We start from the raw sequence: 18,310 nt of genomic DNA, 5'->3' as shown, positions 1-18,310 counted from the left end.
TGCATAAGTGATGACCAGGAGATTAGAAGGACTGAGATGTAGGTGCCCCCTGTTCCTGTCAAAGTTAGGAAAAAATAAAAACCCAGTGAGGACAGAGCTCAGAAAAGGGAACCCTGGATTCAGGATTCTGATCCCCATGCAACTATTTTTTTTCCATGACCATTTCCATCAAAATTAACAACCCCTCCTTTGAGAAGGGATCAGAATCTGGGATTCCCTCCTGCCATGAGGAATGAGCAGGCTGGAGAAAGGACATTTTAGGCTGCAGAGACAAAACTGAGGTGGGAATTTGGAGGCATCCCTTTAAAGTATTTCCCAAAGGCAAGCTTTGATGTGTTCCTCTCCACTTATCATGCTGAATCTTTTAAATCCTACTTCAAGACTCTTGGTTCTTTCTATTTAACTGTTAAGGATATTAGGCCATTACTCATGTTTATGAATTCCAGTCAAGGAGATCCCTGCTCAGATTTTTAGCACTGTGGCAATGGTGAAATTTGCTCTTAACTCAGCGTATTCAAGAGATGCTCACTGAGGTAGTTGAGATGGTTCTCTACATCTCTTAATGAGGGTTGTTCATGTTTGCAGTAAGCTATCATCTTTTTGGTTTTTTTACAGACAAAGCATTTCTCACCAATAAAGCTGGATATGACTTCTTAGCTATTTCACTGAGAGACTGCTATAAGTGAAGGACTGAGTGATCTTTAGCAACTGTAATGGGAAAAAAAGAGAGAAAACTAGCTAATATTAAATTCTGGGAGTTCTACTAAACTTTGACTCATACTAGTAAAAATAAATAAACAAACAAACACAAAGTCTAAAGTTAGATGCTTGATATGTAAAGCACTGCATCAGAAACTATTTCTTACACTTTTAGTGATGTTAAGCACACAACTTTTTCACATGTATTTGTGATTGCATTTATTTTTCAGATTTTTTTTATATCTCATTCTGTATGTTGCAATTTTCACAGCTGTATGTTGCAGAACTATACCATTTTAATATTTTTTGTTATTTATTTAGAATTAACCCAAGTTCATCTGTTCAAGTCTTTAAACATGATATGAAGACAGTTAAGCTGTATATATTTGAAAGAATGAAAGGTCATCTAAGCACCACAAAAGCAAAAATTTCTGATGTAAATGTAAATTGTCTTTTTGGGCAGCCCTGCAGTTGTTCATGCAATATTTTTAGATGTACTCTTTGCACACAATATACCTTACTTTTGTTTCAAGGGACTGCAGATAGTCAAGTTGTGTCACACAGTAAGAATGATGAAAAGCAAAACATCTTTGAGAATTCTCCTTCACCATCTGACAAGTGAGATCCCAAGCTGCCATTGCTATAATATCATCAGAAAAAAAATGCAGAATGCTCCTAACATCCATGCTAGATAAGATGTAACAGTTGCAATATTTTTAAAAATCTGTTGTTTCTTCTTAAGTACATCAACTGTGAAAGTTGCTAGTTTGTAAACTAGGGCTGCTCTGTTCCTCATAGTGAATTTAAAATTTCATTAAAAATTAATCAGAAGTTCGCAAAATTTAAAATACAAATGCAGTATTTCTCTCACTCCTATTTGCTCATTATTTAATTGATATTGCTTATTTGTTGCTTTTTCAGTTTCATTGTATGCAGATAAAGTAGATTTGTTCTTGCTTATATGAGCACAAATTTACTTTTCCTGCGTATTGTGTAAATCAGAGCAGCATTCTTTCCTTGATCAGAATTTTCTGGTTGTGAGCAAGTGGAAAGACTGGAGATATATTCTTAAAAATGTTCTCTGACTTAATCAGTAATGAGTGGCTTTTTATTCTTAACTTACTTTCCTTTATTTCCAAGAACAACCAAGAAGAACTATACCCTGAATTACCATTTTTTACAAGGGAGGGAAATTGTGTCCTAGTAACTATTTTTTGTTTGTTTTAGAGGTTCAGTCTTACCAATCTGAATCTGAGAATACTGAAAAACTCACTAAGTCCAAGTAGTAAGATCTCTATTGCGCCTGGGAGCTGGCGAGCTCGTCAGCTCTGCTGCTGCTCTGCAGACTGGCTGTCTCAAGCCAGACTAGTTTGGACCTGTATGGCTTGAGCTGAAGCCCTTGATTGCTTCAGGACCAGCTCTGGGTTTTGACTGAGATCTGATTTTTGTGTAAAGTAGTGCCAACTTTGTAGGGGCATTTTTTTTCCTAACTGCTGGGCAATGCCAATTCAGGCAGAAAAGCCCAAAGAAACAGAATTACTGTTTCAACTCTGGTTCATCTGCACATGGCTGCAGTATGATAAGCACATTAGAGTTAAGAGCCAAGTTAAGCTTTATTCTTTTAAAGTCACTGGAGACCTACTAGACAAATTGTGCTGAGGAATAGTCAAACATAACTGACAAGATCTAAATCTGTGATGAGTGGAATGTTTGTAAAATATCAGGGAAAGTAAAGAGCTTGTAAATAATCCTAATGCACTCACCCTTTGGGGAAAACATTGAATACCAAGTAATATTTTTTCTTTATGTTTTATGTTTTCTTAGATTGTACTTTCTTATTGGACTAAGTGGGTTTTATAGTGTTGATTGCTAACAAAAAGGTCTGGCTAACCTTGTCTTTCTTCTTTAAGTAAAGAGCATTTGCTTTTTAAACTAACTTTGTGAGGCTTCTGTGAGCTTTGGTATGGCTGATATAATGAGGATGTACAGCCATTTAATCTCAGATCATAGATAGCATGTGACAAAATAATTTTTCTATCAACACAACCTCAGGGAAGTTTATTTTGTTCTGCAAAATATTAGGCACAGCCCAAAAATCAAGGCAAAAGTCCAATGAATGAAGATGGGATCAATTCCAGCCTTTCATTTTTATTAAACAAAGAAATGGACATGTGCAAAGACAGATCTTAGATTAATCTTGTCTAAAACAAACATCCTTTAATAGATTAACATGGTCATTACAGGCTAATTTCCACCGTGATTGGGCAATAGCATAATGCAATGACCTTCCTGAATTCCTGTTCCTGGGTTGTTTCTTGTTAAATTACAAAGGATTTTCACAGTCTTCTATTGAGGCTTACACTTGGCCTTATCTATTTTCAGACGGTATTTGACTATGCATGATATTTGTATTTAATCCAAAAAGTTTTGTATGTTTATGTGTGTGTAGTTATCTATCTATTTATACAAAATTTGCTCTAAGGATTGAGTCCAATGGTATTTAATCATCAGTCTCAGCCATGTAACAATCAAAATTTAAATCAAATTAAAGTAGGCAGTGAAACTACTTTAAAAGAATAAACCTGACAATTCCTTTTTTAATGATTTTTTTTTATTTTTAAATGTTCATACTTATCATCTACATTCTCCATTTTTAGAGCTGAACAAAGGACACATAGGAAGCAATTTACTGAAAATTAGGTGAAGCTCACATCAGTCTGCAAGTGTGAAACTCTGTAGGTTGCTAGGATCCAGTTCTATGCCTTCACATTTTGAGTAATCTCATCAGATATCATGACAAGGCTTTTCTGTAATGAGTTTCTGTGACAAGTTTAATCCAATTGGCTTTGTTTGGACCTAATATCCACCCACAGATGCATGTGTTTTGCACAGATGCAAAACAAAAAAAAAACCCAAAAGTAAACCAACAAAGACCAGCAGCCATGCACTTGATTAAGGAAAGCTTTCATATGGTGCCCTTGCTCTCATAAGCTCCCAAGTTCTGTGGGAGAAGTGGATTTTATTTAAATCTCAGTCTTGGGAGAGACTCTCCTCATCTCAGAAAAATGCCAGTGGCTTAACTGCTTCTACTACTGTAGGCTAGAAAGGTCAGGGATGTTCTCTGCTCCTGTGTTAGTACTGTGCACACTGCAGCAAAGGATGTCTTCCATGTAAACAATGGATGAATGACACTCTGGTAAAGGCATTTACTCTTTTATTCATGCAAAGTAACTAGATAAAAAAACAACAGAGAGGCAGTGGCAGTCAGTGACTGCCATCTGCTCTCCTTGTTTACTGCGTCTGTGGGAGAAGTTGGGAAAACTTTCTCTAGTATAGCACTCTCAGGTAAATCACAGAGAGAAGCAGACATCTCTCCTGCTTATGTCCTGCCTCTGTTCTTGTAACTCCTTAAGCATTTTATATTTAATATTTAAAAGATATATTTGCCCCTCTGCAATAACCCTAGAAGAAGCAGAACAGATGTCTCTCACTTCAGTGGAGAAGTCTGTCCCACTACTTACCAAATCATATTCTTGGTTAGCCCAAGATTTATGTGGCTGATTTATTCCTATCCTGTAGATTCACTGAGGGGAGGGATATGTCTTTCTCTCTTATTTGCTCCAGTGGCTAGGGCTTGCTCCTGAGTGTAAGGATGTGGCTTCAATATTCTCCAGTGACACTCCAATGATGCTGTCTCTTCCTTCTTGCATATGAAGCTATTATGACAAATGATATCTTCCTCTTCCTGCAATGTCTCCTCTCCTCTCCTCTCCTCTCCTCTCCTCTCCTCCATTGTTGCAGCTGAGCTCCAGTTCCTAGTTCCTGGTTTTGGTTTCAACTAGTTGAAAGTTTCCTTAAAAAAAAAAACAAAACCAAAAAAAGATGTTTTGCATTGCAAATCAGGAAGATTTTGTGGCTTGAACTCTAAGTTATTCTCCAGTTGTCACTCACAGACACCTTTGGCAGAACTGAGATGTTGGCTTGTAGAATTAAAAATTCTAAGGCTGCTAAAATCCTCTTCCAAGCCCAGGCATTAATAACATGACTCCCTTTAACTGGGGTTGCTGTTTCTGTGCCACAGTAGAGAAACAGTGAAGAAACCAGCTACTCGAGTACTCAGTTATTCTGTCAATGTATTCCTGATATCTGGGCACCTCTTCTCACTCCTCCTCTCTCACTGCCTCTACTTTTTTGTCTTTCCAGTTCTGATTCCTTGAGCTTGATTCTGCTCTGGAAGAAGGACTATGTGCTACTACAGATACTCTGAAAAACCCTTAATGTGCCCTTTTCACACCTGAAACAACTGAGAGATTAAGCCAAAACAAGAGAGTCACGAGTTTTCTGGGTGCACTTCATACAGTGCCTGATACATACAACCTCATCTGGAAAAAAATCTGAATTTCTTATCTTTCTTTTTTGTTTGGTGACCCTGAATGTTTTCTCTTGTTCTTTCAGGCTTTATTTAAAAGGTCACAGTGGAACTGCTGGAAAACAAAGTAGTCTGATCTTGCATGGTGCGGAATTCAGTACAAAAGATGCTGACAACGACAACTGCATGTGTAAATGTGCTCTCATGTTGACAGGAGGTGAGTACAACTGACTGAAAATATGGTACATTAATAGCAATCTACTGTGCTTTCCTAAAGCAACCATGGATGAAGTTGCATCATGGATGTATAAGTCCTGAGTGAAAACTTCTTTTATTATTATTACTACTACTTTTTCTATACATATATTGTCCTAATGCCAATACCTCTAGATTCCTATCAACAGAGAAAGGATTATCCAGAGATACAGTCAGTATACTTCTGCACTGAAGCTGTTGCAACAATGTCAAAGAGGAAACCATAAGTTAGTGTAATTGTTTAGGCAAGAAATGTAAAATAAAAAAGAAAATTATAAAAGATTAAAAAGGTGGAAAGAAGTTTTTCAGAAGTTGGTCAATCAACCAGCAAAAAAAGAGAGAAATGACCAGGTATTAGATATTAGATGGTAAAGCTTAGAAATAATCAAAGTCTAGACTTGTAATACATGATCTATTTCACTTAGGGATGTGATTCTGTTATTAAGATATTTATAATGGTTAAGCTTTCTCTGTTAGGTGATCATAATACATAAAGACACTAAATGACTAATTCACTCCTGTGAAAGACTAGACCTGCAATCATCTGTTTAAATCAGGAAGGTTTAAGCTGATTTCCTTTGTGAGATGAATCGAAAGAAAGAAAGAAAGAAAGAAAGAAAGAAAGAAAGAAAGAAAGAAAGAAAGAAAGAAAGAAAGAAAGAGTTGAGGTGGTGAAGAGCACAGACAAGTTACACTGGGACAGTTTAAAGTCCCAAGTCAATCTGACTGCCAGCAAGTATAGTCTATATGAATGATTCTTTTTCTCTCCAGCACAGAGAATGAATATCTGAGATTATCTCTCCATTCAGACTCCTACTGCTCCTAAGATCGAGAATTTTCTCTGGCAAATGATAATTATTCCTAGTCCCTGTATGGTCAAGCTCATTTTTATCTCTAGAATACCACATTATAGCAGAAAGCTTAAACTGGGATTCTTTGGTTTACTGACTGGATGACCAAGAAAGGTCCTTTCATATCTTCACATCTGATCTTGTTTGGAGACTCTCAGTGATTTTTAACTTTCCTGGAAAAAAAATCCTGTAGCATGTAAATTTTTAAGCATTTTGGATCAGACTGTTAAACCTATATTATTTGTTGTTCCTGGCATTCTGAATTCAGCTCAGGCCACATCCAGGCACAGATGAACCTCTAAAGAAACCATCTGCTAATGGAAGATGCTTTCCCATCACTGAGAATTTTATATCACGTGCACAACACAATTCCTCATTCTCTTTTGCCAGTTGGAAGTGACCCAGTTGGGAAAATCTTTAAGAAGCCAATTTTTCAAGCTCCTCTGTCTTCCTCTAGGGATGTCATATTAGAAATTATCATGGAAAGCTTGTTCCAGTAGACAGATGATGAGACACTATCTTTTCATGTCTATAAAAAATAGAAGCTAACCAGATGGATCTGGAGATAGATAGTGGATAAGAAGTGAGTCACTTATTTTAATTAAAGCTGTTGCCTTTCCCTTTGGAGAACATGGTAAATTAAAGGGTGTTACTTCCAGGGCAAGCCAGAGTCTGTTGAGAAGCTCCTGAGTGTGAGTTGTGTCTGTGCTGAAGTGCAGACTCATTCATGTATCTGAGCTGCCTGGAAACCCCTCTGCTCCCAGGCAGCTCCTTCTGGGAGCTGAGGCTTTGTTTATTTTCCTGCTCTGAGTTCTATGACAGGTCAACGTCCTGGTAAGGTCAGTCTGCTGTTGAACAACCATTCCACAAGGTTCACACATATTGCTGCAGCATTCCTGTAAATCAACAGCTTAGCCACACTTTGGAATTTACTGGTACCAAAAGAAATGAATGGGGAGGAAGGGGGTGAATTACCAAAGGCTGAGGAAACCACAAGTTTAGCAAATCACTACACAGTAAAAGAAGGTGCAATTAGCCTTTGGAGATAGATGAATCTACTCTTTTGGACTAGACTTGAGTACTGCTCCTTTGGAGACAGGTTGTCCAGCACTGTAATTTGTAGTTCCTCAAGAAAGACTTTAATCATGCCAGAGTTTTCCTCAAACACTCTGCTATGCTTTTCTCCTTGAAACAACTCTCTCATTCCTTGAGAAATACCAGAATTTAATTAAATACCAAAACATCTTTTTAGGGAGTATATTTCAGTGTTCTACCAGACAAAGACTAATTTAGAAAAGTAGCAATGATAACAGGTTTTGGAAAACCTCCTTTTTTTTTTTCCTCAAAAAGATATCAGAATGTTTGTTTTGGCAACATCACAGAGAGCTCTTTAATGATGAATGGTATCAAATCTGCAGGCAAGTTTCTAGCTATCTTGACAGTTTGGGTGAGTCTGTTATCTCTATGAGGTGAAATGAATATATTTATGTCAGGAATAAAGGCTGAGATAAGCCAAAGCTCAAGACTGTGATATGGTTATAATCAAGGCTGAAAATAAAAATGTAAGGAAAACACACATTTCTCTCTGTGATCTTGCTAGTTGTCAGTTTTATTTGGTCTATATCATAACTATTATTCTCTCTCCTCCTATATCTCATCCCTCTTCCCTAGAATAAGAAATTAAATACTGGGTGAATAATACAGAAGCACCAACAGTGTATTTTGTGTGTGCCTTGTATTTTAAAGAGCCAGGCTATGCTACTTGGCTCTATCTTTACATGGATTTTAGAGAATGACTTCAAAATTATGTGTATGAGCTGGATTCTTAACCCCTCTAAACTGTCATCATATTCAAATGTTTTAGCTGCTTTTTTGTGACTTGTAAAATTTAATCTAAGCATGTTTGTTTTACTTTAAAGGAAGAAAAATCATTCATTCAAATAAGTTCTTCCTTTTCTCAATATCTCAGGCCAGTAAACTAAAAAACCAAAAGGGTTATATATATGTATATCCCCATCTTATTTCAAGCTGTAGTCTGAAGAGTGCCCCAATGAGTTACGTACACAGCTGTTTTGTAAGAAACAGCACTAAAAATGCAACAAACTGTCACCAGAATAAGCCTATGAGCAGAAGTTCAAAATGCTTAATTTCCAATACAGCCCTTAACATTTAACATCTCTGGATCAGATTTCTGGGCCAAATTCCCATCTATTCAGCCAGATACCACCTGTCAGCTGAGCCCCAAATTGTTTGTGAAGTTGTTTTCAGTCACTGGAAAGTGACTTATGGTATCTTGGCTCACCAAGAAAGAATTTTAAGGTGATTTTCTTTGTCTGAAACTGGCTGCAGTCTGAGATGTTCACAAAGATATTTACCTTGTTTCAAGTGAAAAGTGGGAAAATTGCTGAAATTCTGTTCCCTAAAATAATGTGACAAAGATGTCAAATCTTTGACAAATCTTGACAAAGACTTTCTAGATGTATTGCCATGTTTGAAGCAGCATAGATGACTGAAATAAATTGTTTTATTTTACTGGAAGCAGAGGTCTATCCAGCTGGAGTCTGCTGTCTCTGTCAATGCAGGCATAAGAACAAATAAATAAGTTATACCTCCCTTGAGTATTTTCTCAGTATCTTTTGAATCTCAGGGGCTTCCTGAGTCAGAGAAATATGTATTTATTGAGCCTCAATAGATTTCTCATCTATTAAGTTCGAGGTTTCTCAATGACTCCAAACCCATGTTGCATTCACATCCTGTTGTTTCACTGTTTTTTTTCACCAAGTGGTGAATTTTATGAATCTCTGGCAAGAAGGGTATGGAGGTATGTCATGACTTGGAGGGAAGTTCTTGGCTGAATATAGAAATCTGCCCATACACTCCAATCAGAAAAGCCACAGTTTTTCTTATATTCTCCTTGAAACAAAATATTTGAAAGAAGCAATGGCAGGACACTTAAGATTATTCAACCTGAACCCCTGGATATGCACCTAATTACATAAAAAACCACCAGTTTTTAATTTTTATGCATATTCCTGCTTTCATAAAGAAATTGTTCAGAAAGCACCATTAATGAAGTACAATTTATATTGCCAAATATTTTTATGAAAAAATATAATCAAATGGTTAGACTATTATTTGATTTTTGCTTGAAATATTCAAATATGTAATTACATATATGATTATGCATAACTTTTGACAAAAACATTACTACATTGGTATGTTTATCAGGGTTAAATATGGGCAACTGTAATACAATGTTAGGAGATCTTAAGGAAGTGACTAACATTTGATACACTAGAACATAGTCAACAGTCTGCAAGTTTCATGTTATTTTTACCTCATAAAAAGGTCCCTCTGAAAGGGACTGCATTATCCAGTTGTTATGAAAAACTGTCTTTTCATCTTATGTCCTGACACCTAAGTTCTAATTTAATCTTCAGATTGTCAAGTGGTAGTCTGGTCAATCCAATACTCTGAGGAATAAAATAAGATAGAATTATTTTCCAGAGTCATTTAGTTTCTTCCCAAGACAGATTCTTCTCTATATGTTTGTTTCTGTCTTTCATGGTCATTCATTTTCAAGGTTTCTATTGATTTCAAGATTTCTATTCTCACATTAAAATCTGTTACTGAGTTTGTCTACATTTAATATAAAAAAAGCTTTTCATGTTGACTAACTAATTCTATGATAATTTAAATGTGTTCCATCATGTCATAATCTCTACCATTAGAAAGAATAGACAACATTCCTTTCCATTTCTTTGAAAGTTTTTTAGTTAATTTTAAGTTGTTGGCAATTTGTCTTTCCAATTTTGACTAAACAATCCTAAGTCTTTCCTGTTACATTCACTCTTTTGGACTCTGTCCCATGGCTCCACTGGTAGTTTGAGGTGTCATCCAAAACCTCATCCAGAGAAATTACCAATGAAAAATCACCAGATCCTAAGTATTGTCGTCTAATTTCTTTAAAGTACAGAATATCAGAAACACTGAAATCTTTCCTGAAATAAATTTCTATTTCTTTTGAACATTGAGGACTGTTTCAGTATTTTTGGATTAGAAATTTTTCTTTTTAGCTTTGTTGCCAAATGCACTAATTTTTATGGACAAATGCAGAGGGTTGGAAGTAAATACTGGCTTCCCATATGATCTATTTATCCTGTAAATCCATACAAATGTACCACTCAGACATACTTTGAATCTTATTGAATTGCAGCAGCACTGATCCTGCTGCATTTGGAGACATTCAGTGTCCTCAGGAGGGAGAACTGACATGTGAGAAGAAAGCATCTGCCATCAAATGTGCAGTGTTTAGACACCTATTATTTTAGAATGTAAAAGTCAACTAAGAACCTCCCATCAAACCTGAGCAATCACTGCAGTTCCCAGTGAGCATCAGCCTTACAGTGCACTCATTAATTGATGAGCATTAGGTCACTAAAAAAGAATTTTACATGCATATATGCTTAATTGCAGTTTATACAAGCCAAAAAAGCAAATTGGTTAGCTTTGGCACACAAAACCCCTTTTTTAATATTGCGTTTGACAAAGAAGATATTATCATGCAAAAATTAACCTTGTCACTTCAGAAAACCATTATAAAAGATGATTGTGGGTATTTCTTTTAATATTGTTATTCATTTGAGCAATGCCCTTTTATTAGGTATTTTTTGCAAGAATTGTTGGAAATTGTTTCAATTATATACATTAATATTCAGTCAAAGATCTAATACGGTATAGTGTAGTCTGGAGCTCAACTATCTGAGATAGGTAGCTTAAGCATAAAAATTGTATTTACTAATGAAAAGAGCTGACATGATATTTAACAATTTCCCTTTGATTATAGCTACATGAATTAAAGACCAAAGTATAACCACATGTGAACCTACTTTAGCTGTTCCAGAAGAACAAGCATCTACAGTGAGGATTTATTTCTGTTTGTATAGCTGAACTTTCAAACAACTTATCTATGCATTATTTAATTTATATTTTTGTCTGGAAAATATATTTGATGACATAGAGATTTTTCTTACAAGCAGAGATGATAGTGCTGCTTGTGCTATATAACATATTAGAGGTGGGCTAACTTAAAAAAATGAATTGGCCTTCAGTTCATGTATGTAATTAGTGACTCTTCAACAGCTTGAAGAAGCTACCTCTCTTTCTGAGTAAAAACTCTCAAACTTCTCATGAAAGCCTTCTTTTTACCACTTCAATTTAAAATCTTGATTCTATTATTATTTCTTACAATGCCCACTCTTCATCATTTTCATGCCTGATTCAAATAACCCATGGAAATTTTTGCCAAAAGTTATCTCCAAAGTTAAAATCTTACTGTGGTTCAAAGATGACTTTATACTTATTTGGGAAAGCCATTACCTTGCACAGAAAGAGAAGCAAGTTTATTCATAAGAAAATGCTGTGAACTCCAGGATTTTCCTTGGGTCAGGCTGTCTCACAGCTCTGGAGCTGTTTAATTTGGTGTTTTCTGCAATGGCAGTGCTGCAGGTATATCTTTCAGAAACCTCTGATTTATGTTCCCTCACTTCCTCATAGCTACCAAGAAAGTCACTGCTTACATTCCTCTTTCCCGCAACATACAAAGCATCTGTAAAAAACATTTCCTTTGCGTCCATTCAAAGATGTGAGTTTTGGTGTTGAGACATGCAGTAGGAAATCTTGTGATAATCTGAGGTCCCAAGGGAAGTGAAGGCCTTTCAGAGGACTGCAGGGGAGCATGGAGAGAAATAACCATATGGAGAAAAAAAAATCCACCATGAATCAAAACAAAACAAAACAGAAAAAAACCCCAAACAAACAAAAAAAACCCCACACTTCACTTAAAAAAAAAAAAAAAAAGAAAGTAAATCCAAAGTCTTAGTGCAACATTAGGAAATGTCTTTAAAACATTCATCCATTCGTTATCACAAACAAGAACAGTATAATAGGAAAAAAAATCATTAGAACACATTTTGAAAGAAGAAATTTTGTTTATTTAGAAGAAACCTATGAGAAGTTGGAGCAAGTCCTCACAAATATTTTATAAAATTATGTGTTTCTTTGGCTTTGGTTTTTACATTGGTTTTGTGTGACCTCACTGAAAACTTTCACCCCAAAAAGGACAATTTCTGCATCTATTCCTGTTCCTTTAAGATGAAATGGTAACTAGGTCAGCTTGCCATGTCTTCATCCCAACACCGTAAACAGAACCCAGCTGCATCTGAGTTCCAGCTTTGAAAGACGAGGATTAGGATTTCTCTGTTTAACCTCATCTTAAATTTCTACAAGATTATACTCTGGTTACAGTAAAAAATCAGCTGCACAGCTTTCCCTTTCTTTGATTATTGCCCCCTTAGGCATAACACTGAAATCAAAGAAGGACAGCTGTACCAAAATAGAAAATTGACAGAATTTATCTGGCATAAATTCATCCCTCAAGATTTCATTATGAAGTGTTACTGCTTAAAAAAACCCCAAAACACTAAGTACTTTCCAAAATCTTAAGACTTACAAGACTAGAAGCATAAATTATTTGGATCTGAATGCAAGGAACAGAGTACACATTAGTTCTGAGGGCTAAACACAGTCAGTATCATATCAGTGGTATACCATACATTAAAGTACTTTCATATAATGCATTCATTATACGTAGATAAAAGTCTAACCACTAAACATGATGGAATTGGAGGATTCTCGGGGACAGTGAACATTGTGTAAAAGGAGTTTGTCACAGTTTAATTGCTTTTCCAGAAGTCACAGTGGAAAACACACAGAAAATGTTAAGTTCTGCATTCTAGTCTACAGTGACACCTGCAGAATTCAGTATGCTCTTACTGGATGACCAGTTTGCCACTGCCAGGACTGTTAGAAAATTCTTCACAAGGGGTCCTGGGAAGATGGCAATGCTGTGATGTGCAGCCTGAAATAACTTTTTTTTAAAATTAGTGTTTAACTAACAAAAGCAAAAGTCACTACCTGATCTTTATGATCTTATTTACCTCATGACACAAATGTTCAGTGCAACCATATTCCATGGAAACATACATAAAAACTGTGCTAAAGAATTACAGAGTTATAGGTCTCACTATGAAAAAAGTCTCAACAGAAATCCTTCTGACAAATAGAACTCCTAAACACAGAAGTTAATACATTTTTGATATTGAGGATATTTGCTTTTTGCAGTCTGGGAATTCATTCTGCCTTTCTCAGACTGAACTAAGCATCTTTCTTGTACTATACATAGATACTCTGCAAGGTGTTGGAGAGAAAATTGTATTCCCATCTAGGTATCCAGCAAAACTCCCACTACTTTCAGTAGAGTCAGCATGTCACCTTGTTAATATTTGTCAGTTGGTGTTCTGTAGTCCTAGTGTTGCCAAGTTTCATGTTATTTGGAATTTTTCTTAAAACTCTAGGTCCCATGGCAATCTAAAATTCACCTTAACAAGAAAAGATCTTGGAGAGATAAACAAGAGAGTTCACTGATTAATTTCATCATAAAGCAACAATTTAAAATAGGGCAATGCAGCACCACAATTCTCATAATTCAGTTGCTAACAACATGTATTCTGGAAACAAAAGTAACTAAGCAGTGAACAATCACAGTTAAAGCAGTAGAAAAGGGCTGGTAAATAAAATCAAATCATGCTTATTCTCAAAATAACAGGTGAAATTATTCAAAAGACTTTTGAATTATGGTCTTTTTCTGATGTTTAAATTAAAAATATAATACTGTCTAAATATGAAAACCACTTCATTTGTCTTTCATGTTCTTGCTTTTATTCCACATACTGAGAATAAAACTAGAATGCTTTGGGACATAATTACTTTTGCAATTCTGTAAATACACCTGTGTGTTCTCCAGCACTCCTGACTGTAGAATTGCAAAAAAGAGTAAAAAAGGAAAATATGAAAATACCACACCAGCACTATTAATGAGCTATTTACCAGAATTTTCTAATCAGCTAAACCTAATACAACAAAATAAAATATGTCATGCACTTGCAGTTTAAGATTTTGTCTTACCGGTTTCAGGGTGGTGGTTTGATGCCTGTGGCCCCTCCAATCTCAACGGAATGTTCTACACAGCTGGACAAAACCACGGGAAGCTCAATGGCATCAAATGGCATTACTTCAAAGGCCCCAGCTACTCCTTGCGCTCCACGACCATGATGATTCGGCCTTTGGACTTCTGAAGGAATTCCGCAGCGGATCCCGGGGGAAGCCAGGCTGGCACCGCCCTCAGCAGCAGCACTGGCACAGTCTGAAGGTAAAAGGCGAAGGGCTTCTGGAAAGCAGCATGTAGGGATGATGCAAAGTCGCTTCGCTGGCGCTCCATAACATGAAAACTCTTCCCAGCAGCCACCCCACATTTTGATAACTGCGGGAGCTTGGTTTAGAAGAAGGTGGCTGAAATGATTTTCCAAAGAACTGGATTTGGCTATTCTGCACAAACTTGGTGCTTGCCATTGGATGTTTTTTGGGTTTTTTTTGTTTTGTTTTGTTTTTTTTTTTTAATTCAGCAACAGGATCAGAATTTGAAGAACTGGAACATATCAACAATGGTCTATTGAGTAGAAAGTTATTCAGCAGTGAAATGCCAACATTATACCCATGAAAAAGGATTACAGAGACACTTTTATTAAAACTTGTCTTAAAGAATCCAAGATTTAAACTCCAAATATTGTTTTTCTTAATGAACTGAATTTGAATAGTGGATGGATTTATGTGAATCCCAGAGTCAAATTATTTGTGCAAATAAAATTTTTCATCAAATACTTTAAGGACAGGTTTCTAATAAACTGAGTCAAACATATGAATAATGGTAATGATAATAAGTATAAATTCCTCAGTTGCTCTGTAGAGGTAAATCAGGTAATTGGCATAATCCCTGAGCTAGGATTTATAGTGTGATAACAAAAGTAGCTGTGTTTTTAGGTTTTTTCTTTCTTTCATTAAAAGCAGTCTGAATGTCATGTAGAATAACTAATGGAAGGTTTAAAGAATGTGAAATAGTATCCAAGAGAAAATACAGGATTTTGCATAGAATTTTTCCATCAAAAATACAAAGGAAGGCAAACTGTTAGAGTATAAAAAAATTACATAAATGCATAGCTTAAAGCAATGGATTAATTTTGCAGTATCCTTGCATGTGCGCAATTTATCCTTAATTATTTTACTTTTTTATTACATTTTTGTGGATATCAGAAGCATGCCAGTTCTACACAGCGCTTAGGCTACAACTATAAAAAATACTCATCAGAACTGTATAGAAAATAAAGAATTGTGAACTTGTAAATATCATATATTTCCTGCAACAGTCATTTATTTTGTACAGGCAGCCCTGAACTCACACAAAGGGTGAAAAGCCTCAAAAGGATATAAATATTAAAGAACTTTAGATGACTGCTTACAGGTTGCTAACAAGTAATGTTGTTCTATTAAAATGCTGCAGTAGTGTGGGACTATTGGGAAAGATAAAAGTCTTCTAATAACAAGCAATAAAGTAATGGGTGGCCTATGAGGGTGCAGAGACAACTCTTTTATTTACAGCCCTTTTGATTAAGTCATATGAATAAAGTCCATTTGGGGGAAGTAGTTCACAGTCATTCTACTTCTACTAGAAATGAAATGAAAAAGTTTACCCTACTCCCACTGAAATCAAGAGTAATACTCTCATCAATTAAATAGGGACCAACATGGCACACAGAATCTGCACGTGGTGAGGTGTTTGCTCATCTCTTTGTTGCTTTGTTCTGTTTATTGAATGTTCCTGAGATGAGGCACAACAACTATCTGATTTTTTTTTTAAAGAGTAATGACAACTCTTTTTTCCCCTTACTTTTTCACCTTTTTCTTTTTTTTTTCATTTAGCAGTTTATTTCTTTGGAATAGAGAAAAAAATACTTGGACATTTTTAAACACCTCTTCCTAAAGATCACAAAGTTATACTACCAGTGAGGGCTATTGCAGCCTCTAAGGGGTCTCTGATTTTGTTACAATTTGATGTTTGTTTCATTTTAAGTGGAAAGAATTTTTTTTTTTTGTGTAGTTGTATATATTTATATATATATTTGAAATAATCTTGACTAAGGGTTAATTTGAAGTTTTCTGCTGAATAAGTTACCAAACTACTTTTTATTTAGCACTTTCTTCACAGGCATGTTTTGTCCCTGTTTCAGTGGGTTTTTCTAATGGTCTTCATTAATGTGCAAAATATGCAGTCTATCTTCCACCACACTCTCAAAAGATAGAGTTTTGCAGGTCTCCAATTTAAGAATGCCATTTTTGCAGATCCTATTGCAAAAGGCAAAACACATTTAAAATTAAAAGCATGATATTTACTGTTTATTTATCTGGGTTTGGAAAAAAAAAAAAAGTGGATTTGGTTTCCTATCCTTTATAATAAAAGGTTTAAAAAATTGTGGAGTATGTGATTTTGCTTTGCTCTAAGTATAACATTCTGTAACAGGCTGATAACATTTCAAAAGCCACTATCTCTCCATGTAAGAAATAGTAATAAGCCTAGACAGACTATAGGAAAGGAGGAACTCTAATTCAAGTTTATCCAGTAATTATTATTTCTAACTTTTCATATCCCTACTCCAATATCTTTTATTGAACTTCCTTGATTAAAATCATGGGACTATATTTCTTATCTTTGGTTCAAATCATACAACTTTATCAATCTTTAAAATCATACAACTGTATCAATCTTTAAAATACAAGATTTCTTTAATTCAACAGACAAAGATGCAATTTGAAGTGTGATGTTTTCCTTGCCTTATGGTGTCTTCTTCTACCATCCATTCAATCATGTGTGGCAGTGACAAATCTCTGCTGATCTCTTACCCAGAAATTCCTTCTGCTCCATTTGTATGCCTTTTAACACTACAGTGATCAGGTTTAGCATCTCTTTGTAGTCAATTTATCCTCATTTTCTCAGGAATTTTTTCTTAATTTACTTGTAATGTTCCTTCTGGGAAACGCAGCTTTTCAAATCAACACTAAAGGTGCAATGAACTATAGACATAAAAGCACATTTTGCTCCTAAAGTTGGATGAATACGTACTGCATAAGTTGAAGAGTTGCAATTCCTAAAATGCTGGGTTTGGAGTTGATTTATATTAAAATCCTACTTGCCTTGAAAGATAATAAAAAAGTAGTCATTCATCAGTGGTAAAAGTAACTTTACTCTTTACCATTCACAGATAATTTCCTGATTTATAAAACAAGAATACACAAAAATTTTGACACACTAATAGATATGTTTTCCAAAGCATATTGATCCTTAATTTTTAATACCTTTTGAGGCTGGAAATGTTATTTAAATGCATACTTTCCTAAGTGCCCTAGCATCCAGTACTGACCTATTAAGTAGGTAAATCATCCACATTTATAGTCATTTGTACAACTGTGTCCCAAGATAAAGTTCCTTAAAAAATCCTTCCAGCTATAAAAACAACTTTCTTCTCTGCAGACTTGAATCTCAAACCACAGCTCTGACCATGCCTCAAATAATCTCATTTGGGATTGGCACGGTTTCCCCTTCTCCTCTGGGAAGAACAAAACTGAAATAGCAATCACAACAAGAGCTTAATTCTCTAGGTAGGATCAAGCGTAATTTACAACCAGACTGTGCTGCAGTTGTGCCAAAAAGCATTCCTACCTACCAGCTTTTACATGGGCTGGACAGCTCGAGGAGAGAGGCACTAACCCTGCGTACAGCTTGCTGCTGCTGCTGACTCCCAGCTGTGGAGTGCACACAGACACACAGACACACAGACACACACACGCACACAAATCCATACATCCAGAGAAAACTTGACAAAGGCAATCAAAATTATCTTGCTTAAATTTTAACTAAAGGAGCTGTAATCTCAAGTTAAAAAAAAAAAAAATTAAAGGAACCTTTGTCAAGTAGCAAGAGCAGGAAGGAGAAAGACAGGGGTATGGGACTGTAATGGAGAGGAAAAAGTCAGACAGATAGAGAAGAGTTGAAAGGAAGGGATTACCTGTGAGACACAGCAGCTTCATATTTACTATGCTATAACTATCACACATTGTGGGAGCTCCCTTGTCTTCTAGGAGTGTCCAGATCCCCCTCTGCCTGGCTCTTGCTCATATGAGTAGAAAC

The 18,310-nt window shown here is 35.7% G+C and overlaps 1 protein-coding gene across 1 annotated transcript in view; it reads left to right on the top strand.

The window, feature by feature from the left end:
- The window catches only part of ANGPT1 (angiopoietin 1), a 152,986-nt gene extending 138,438 nt beyond the window's left edge, over positions 1-14,548 (top strand). Inside the window, exons 8-9 of the mRNA XM_041412793.1 lie at positions 5,155-5,285; positions 14,209-14,548. Of these exons, the coding sequence (XP_041268727.1) occupies positions 5,155-5,285; positions 14,209-14,369 (292 nt within the window). The 3' untranslated portion in view covers positions 14,370-14,548. The remainder of the gene's footprint in view (positions 1-5,154; positions 5,286-14,208) is intronic.
- Positions 14,549-18,310: the final 3,762 nt, after the last annotated feature.

The sequence above is a fragment of the Onychostruthus taczanowskii genome, unplaced genomic scaffold, assembly GCF_017590055.1.
Source record: "Onychostruthus taczanowskii isolate IOZ18803 unplaced genomic scaffold, ASM1759005v1 scaffold4, whole genome shotgun sequence".
Taxonomy (NCBI): Eukaryota; Metazoa; Chordata; class Aves; order Passeriformes; family Passeridae; genus Onychostruthus; species Onychostruthus taczanowskii.
Note: the sequence above shows the minus strand (reverse complement) of the source record. Positions and strands in the feature narration are given on the sequence as shown.